General features: G+C 35.8%; 2 protein-coding genes across 2 annotated transcripts; both read right to left on the reverse strand.

Moving 5' to 3' along the window:
• Positions 1–5,040: 5,040 nt before the first annotated feature.
• On the reverse strand, positions 5,041–6,135 carry LOC122276996 (protein FAR1-RELATED SEQUENCE 5-like). Its single transcript, XM_043086873.1, has one exon. It carries the CDS (start codon positions 6,133–6,135, stop codon positions 5,041–5,043), a length of 1,095 nt encoding a protein of 364 aa, XP_042942807.1.
• A 3-nt stretch (positions 6,136–6,138) lies between these two features.
• On the reverse strand, positions 6,139–6,866 carry LOC122276997 (putative protein FAR1-RELATED SEQUENCE 10). Its single transcript, XM_043086874.1, has 2 exons — positions 6,860–6,866; positions 6,139–6,818 (listed from the first exon to the last, which is right to left on the reverse strand). The coding sequence occupies exons 1-2, from the start codon at positions 6,864–6,866 to the stop codon at positions 6,139–6,141; spliced, it is 687 nt and encodes a 228-aa protein (XP_042942808.1).
• Between the last annotated feature and the right edge of the window lie 524 nt (positions 6,867–7,390).

A 7,390-nucleotide genomic window follows, 5' to 3' on the forward strand; every position in this document is an offset into this window, starting at 1 on the left:
CTGAGATGCCGGGATGTGCAACACAAGGCTACACACCTCTCGAACATGACAGATCATATGCAATGCTCTTAGATATTCTAACAGTATGCAATAAATGTTTTGCAGAAAATAGTAAAAGGTAATGAGAAATCTAAGCAATGCCGTAGGCAATTGCAAAGTACATGGTACAAAAAAAAAAGCTTTTATCCCAAACCTTGTCCCGATCATTAACATTCATAATAAGAGAGTTTCCAAAATATAATTTGAGTTTGCAATTCCCAAAACACTGGACCTAGAAAGGGGTAGGCCACCTAAACCTCCCTAAGTTATCATTATGCAGTCTCCCCACTACCAAGGATCCATCCGGAGATAGAATTAAGCAAGCTCCCATTGACTTCTGCATTTTTGGCGATGGGAGTCCTAACTCCATAATGAGCCTCATTCCATCCACATAGGTTCTACTAGCTTCCCCAAGAAGTTGCATTACTTGATCCAGGTTCCAAGAAAACTTCAAAATTCATAAGGGATCCAAAAACAAAACGTCAAAATTAAGGTCGTGAAGACCCTCAATAACTCTTGGAGAAAAGGAATAGTGCATTCCAACACAGCCGATGCATAACGTATACGCCCCCAAATTGTGTACTCGTCTTCTATCATGGTACCGTCTAGATTCATGCTTCGAGGTTATTTAGCATACCTATAGCTACTTCTATCATTTCGGGAAATGAATGATAGTGGAAAAGTGGAACAGTGAGATTTCAAGAAATCTCAGTAAGTAATCACACAACATACCATAGTTAACACAAACATACAAGAGGTATATCATGCAATGCATGCATAGACATGGACTTAACTTATAACAGGGACAGAACTGAGATTCATGCTTTGACCATTCTTTCACTTATAATAGAGACTTAGCTTTGTTGGAAAAACATATTTTCATCATACTTTCATATCTTAGTTAATCATGTGATTTGGAATATATCATTTCATATCAAATAATTCACATCATGTGATCCATAACATATCATGTAGGCACATGGCCTCGTTCTTATAACACTTGTGGACACATCATGGCTCCCCTATGCACAGCGTGTTCCTGCTAGTTACCGCACCACCAACGGTCCGTATAACGTGGTGAATACATCTTAAATATATTCATATCATAGTAATACAACAGTAATTCATCGAGTTACTTGCCATAGTCATGGAACCCACTAGCGTTCATCCTTAAAAAGATTCCATTCGAGGCACGCCAATTGTTCTTTGTCGATCCAGGGTTTACTAATCCATTCTTAAGCACTCCAGAGTGGATAGAAGAGTTCCACTAGGACATTCCGCCGTCCTAGTATTTGGGGTAGTGATAAAACTTTTCTTTAAAAATATTACTTTATTTCCAAAACTCTTTCTGTTCTTGAAAACATTTTTCTTTAAAAATCACTCTTTCCAAATGCATGTAACATGAGACTTAAGATATACGTTCTTATACTTGACATATGATTCATGAAATGTCGTGCAAGAAATAACCAAGCATAACGCTTTTGATTCATGGCATGATAACATAGAACACATGAGATATCAATACATGGAATTATGAAATTAAGCCTTGGCTAAAACATACATTCATAAAATCATGAAAGATCATCACTTAAACATGTTTCAAACTTCATCCAAGATACTTAGAATTCGTGATATAGTAAAACAAGACATGAAATCATGGCATTTGAACAAGATCTGAATCACTCAAGACATGGTAAGACCGAATCATCAAAAGTCTTAAAACCTTAATATCTTTTTCCTCAAAATTGAAACATGTAAGGCATCTTATTACCATTTTTCCATCATAAACCGATTCATGTTAATCATTTCGTATTCATATTCCAAGTTTATGTAAGAGTATTCAATCAAGCAAATAAGAATAACAACCAATGTAATAGAAACAAACCAAGGATTTACACAAAAGTATACATGTATTAACAAGAAGTAAGTTGAGTGGATAATTACAAAAATTCATGTAAAGAAATGAATAGCAAGTTATAAATCAACGTGTCACTAGTTAGAATGAAGGTTCTAAAAACCCTTATTGCAGGCCAATTAAGTGGACTGCATTGCAGACATAATGAAATGGAGCGTTTCATTTTAATGAAACATTGCGTTTCATTTCATTTAACGGAGACCTCCAGCAAAACACGTCCGAAGCTGTTTGACCCCCAGATACCCAAGTCTTTCACCCCATACCCAAATCATTGGCAGAAGCTGTTTGACCCAAAACCTAGCAGACCCAGTCCGATACCCAGCAGCTTCGGTACCGTCGCCGTCACCGTCATGGCTCCCCATCACCGTCGGAGCTTCCAATCGGCGCAAAAAATTCAACACTTCTCTGCTGTAATGTATTTTGAAACTATAGTCCATCTTATTTTTCTTTTCCCTTTGTGTTTTGTGCTGGAAAATTGGTGGGGGGTTCTGGTAATTGGTGTTTAATAATGGAAAATCGTAGATTTGTGTTTAATATTGTCACATTGTAAATTTGTGTTAAGATCTTTACTTGTAATTAGAAATTTTCTGGTTTTGATTGTGTGCACTCTAAATGTTTGTTACAATGCCTCTTTGGTCATTAACAAAGAAATTTTAGCAAATTGTAATTAATATGAACTTCAAAACTCTTACTCTATGTTATTATCTAAAACTCTTACTCTTACTCTATGTTGTAATTAATTTTAGTACAAGATCAAACTGATGGCTCATCCAACTAGGGAAGTTACTCATATTTTGCACTAATTTATAACCATGAAAGTGCACTACATAACTGTGTATATTGAGGCCTGAGGCTTCGAAGTTATTTGAATCCAGCTACTGATCATGTACCAGAATAATAAATTGTGCTTAAATGATTAAGCTCTCTTTTAATTTTTGTCCAAACCAAAAGGATTTCAAGTGAGAAGGAAATAGAGAAATAAAACAAATCATATAAAATTTATTGTCATCGGTATAAATATTTTGGGCAACACTAAATGAGTAATAAATGTTATAGAACCAATTTCATGTATCTATATCTCTCAAGTTCTGGACAATAAGAATTTTCCAGCGAGCTTATTGGCATACACTCTTAGATTAACTACATATTATTACTAAACACATCCATGCACAGACACCATATATATAAGGGATTAAACTACATCTTATTGCTACCAATTCATCTCATGTGGTCAGATTATGCTTTCACTACACTCCCACCAACTTTCATTTTTTTTACATAATAATATTTACATAACTAACTGCTGTAGGCATATAGCAGGGCAGCACTACACAGTTTCAAAAACAGCTTTTGTTCTTGATACGCAATGTCTTCTTCATCGAATTCTTCGAATTATGCTCCAAAATGTTTATGCGGAGAAATGGCACGCCTAAAGTTATCGAAAACACCAAAAAATCCGATACGACCTTTTTATTCCTGTCCAAATTATAATAGAGAGGTAAACACTAATTAGTCTTGTTTGTGCAAACATTCTTGTATTAATTATAATTTTTCACACTAATTAGATGTTTGCTACAGGGAAGGCCCTACTACGAGTACTTTTTATGGGCAGATATTGAAGTAGAAAATGAAGAAAAAGTTATCTGCGAAAGAGAACATCGCTTCCAAAAGAGAGATGAAGAACTCCAAAAGAAAGAGGAAGAACTCCAAAAGAAAGAGGAAGAACTCAAACAATGGGAGGAATATCTCCAAAAGTGGGAGGACAATTTGAATGATCGAGATGAGCTTCATGGTGTAATGAAAGACATAAATCGTACACGCATACGACCTTGCATGTATTGGGGACTTGCAATTCTAATATTTTGTTGTTGGATAGGATCAAGAACAGTTACAAATTAAGTATCTTTGTATCAAACTATGTAATGTTGTTATGTAGGTTGTAATAGATAGGTTTACAACCTTTATCAATATTGCAATATTCAAACCCATCAGTTGTGTATGGAACTTTTTGAACCTGTGATATCCTATCAGTTATTATAAGTGTTATGCTTTTAGACAATTTGGATTGCCATCTTTTCAATACTAAAAGTGACGAAATTATCTCATGTTAAAACTTTTCTCTACCAATGTCATGAACATGACGAACCTGTAATAATTTGAGAATGAGGAAACATATCTCAATACACAGAGTTTAAAATGGTTGCAATATCCAAGCTTCCACAATACATATCGATTTAAAATGGTTGCAATATCCAAGCTTCTTCAATACACCAACGTCACAACAATACACCAAGTTTACAAGAATACAAAATAGAGTTCTACAATTGAACTCTAAAACATAGTCCACATGAACAGTCTACAACGTTGTCAGATCTTATTAATAGCTTTTGGCGCAGTAGTCTTACATGTCTTTCATCAATCATCGAGAGGGCCATGAGATGCAATGTTCACCTGCAAGTAGATTAAAATATGGCTAAGTAAAAAATCATGCAAAACTTGGACTCACAGGGATGAGGGATTTAACATTTACCTTTGAAATAACGCTTTGTTGTGTAGTAGGTATTTGCGAAACACCTTGTGGTGTGCCATGCAGTATCACCTCATCTGTGGGGTTTAATACATCTTCCGTATGTGATGTTGCCTACATTTAAATACATAAACAAATTATATAAGTAAAAAATAAATGCGTTAAAACAAAATGACATTATTTAAATTGCCTACACTTTTTCTTTGTCGCTTGCAACCAGCCTTTTTGTTTTTGGTTTGCAGCTTCTCTATTGTAGGTTGTCTCCTCTTTGATGGGGGCCTCCCTTTGCCTTTGACAACATGAGGACTCAACACTTTTTTCGAACTACCAGTTTCGGCATAAATGGAAGTATGAGTGCTTGCAACTGTGGCCTGGGGCTTTGATTTGGTGTAAAAAGAATTTTACCTTTAGCTTTTGTGTCATGTCTAGGGAATTATCTTTGCTTTCACATGCATTTGTAGCTACTTCGTAATATAATTTTATCAAACCAGAGTACCGACTAGTAGCTGGTTTACCACTCAAGTCATCATAACTGCTGCGAATGAGAGCATATCTACGTTTAATGTTCTTTCTCCACCTCTCCATAATGTACTTTTCTGACATCTCTTGAGGCAAAAATAGAAAGAATGTGCCTACATATAATTCCTCTCATCTCAAATAGTCCACACATGCACTTTGCCTCACACTCTTCTTCATTGAAGTACGCCTGCAAAGTTGACTTCTTGATGCCATCTTCAACTTCTCTTTGGTCATTAACTTGATACGTAGTAATTGCCCATTCTGTTTTTATGATAACACAGTGAAAGTAAATAATCCCCATTACTTCTGACTGCACTTCCTTAAATTTGGAATTTGTGTACACTGCTTGAAATTTTTTCTCCATGGGTAAATGAGATATACAAGGGACTGTACAATTAAATGAAGGGAAATCCGCTGCCATCTCATTCTCTACTTTCTTCCTCAGTGCATTGTCAAATTGATCTACGAATTCTTTCAATGTAGTTCCTGAATGTACATATCCATCAAAAAAAGCATTCATGCTCTCACTCCTCTGAGTTGTGCTCATCCCAGCCCAAAATGTATTTTTCAGGTATACCGGAACCCAATACGTGCGCTCACTATAGAGACTCTGAAGCCATGCATTTTCATGCAATTTGTAAGTGTCAATAAACACCTCCCAAGACTTGTCAAACTCGTCAGAAGTCTGAGAATCATACACACATCGTTGCAATGCACTTTTCAAACCACACTTAAATTCAGCATGTGAGCCCAACTTCTCTGGCAGTTTTCTCATTATGTGCCACAAACAGTATCTATGCCGGGTATTTGGAAAAGCTATTGCAATAGTATTTTTCATGGCCCTGTCTTGATCAGTGATGATAGCTTTTGGCGCTCTCCCATCCATACACTTCAACCAAGTGTCAAATAACCAAACAAATGTTTCAGTATTTTCACTTGATATCAAGCCTGCTCCCAAAAGTATTGACTGTCCATGGTGGTTCACACCCATAAATGGGGCAAATGGCATGACATATCTATTTGTTAGGTATATTGTATCAAATGTCACAACATTCCCAAAATACTCATATGCTGCTCTACTGCATGCATCGGCCCAAAAGACGTTTTTTAATCGACCATCGTCATCCAAATCCATCGATTAGTAAAACCCATCATTCTTATATTTCATCCTCTCAAAATAACCACGAAGTGCATCAGCACCTCCTTTTCCAAGTCTAAGGTGTCGAGCCTTATCGATATAATTCCTTGCATCTTTTTCAATAAATGAAAGTTTCTCAAAGCCACCAACCTCAACAACCAATGCGTTAAAACTTTTGGCCATACCAATGCCTGCTTTGTCGTTAATATCTAACTGCCTCTTCACGAAATCATCAATTGCATGATTAAATCTAAAAAATCTTGCCTTTTGTGGACTTAACCCATGATTTTGCACATTATAGACAGTAGTTATGCATAAGACACCATCAACCAAACTTGCATTAATTCTCACCTTACAATCAGTTTTCGTTGTCGGGCGTGGTTTAGAAAGGTTGGTAATACGTTTCCTTGCCTTACCACCAAGAGCACAACCAACTGTTACATATTGAACAGTCCCATCTTCTTCCCTTTTACTTCTTTGGGTCATTATGCCGAATCCAGTCTGTCTCCCATATTGCTTGTAGTAGTAAATGAGTTCTTTCTCAGTTTTAAAAAACATCCCCGGTGTTGGCTCTAAAACTCCATCATCATCATTTCTTGGCGTTGGCTCTGAAACCCCATCATCATCATTTCCCGACGTTGGTTCTGAAACCCCATCATCATTATTTCCTGGTGTTGGCTCTAATACCACATCAACATCATCATTCTCCAGCACTACTTACTCATCATCTCTAACATATGGGGTATCCATATCATTATTGTTTTCATCAAAAAACAGCGGTCACCTAGTAGATGTGCATTCCTCCCCTTTCTCCATCAACAACAATCTTGATATATTTAAGCACAACACAACATGAAAGTAAAAAAAATTAAATAAAGGCAATCTGAAAACAACATAAAGAAAAGATATATAAAAGCATGATGGAGTAGATATATTGATATATTTCTTCAAGTTTGTTGGGATAAAACATGTACGTAATATTTTCTGACAACTTTGAAACTAGACTTTTGATCATGAACCCACGCATATTACTGACATTACCAATACACTATCCAAAGCAAAGATTATATGTGCACGCATGGTAATTAAATGAACTCCTTTATTTATAACAAATTATATATATTTATATAATGGTGCTTAAATTATATATTTGATCAAAGCGTTTAATGAATTAATTAAATTTAAATATTGTACTCTAAGAGTTTAATTAATGAAGAAGCTAGGTAGCTTTTCAAAGTTAGTAGCTGGTATG

This window comes from Carya illinoinensis, chromosome 9 (genome assembly GCF_018687715.1).
Source record: "Carya illinoinensis cultivar Pawnee chromosome 9, C.illinoinensisPawnee_v1, whole genome shotgun sequence".
Classification (NCBI taxonomy): domain Eukaryota; kingdom Viridiplantae; phylum Streptophyta; class Magnoliopsida; order Fagales; family Juglandaceae; genus Carya; species Carya illinoinensis.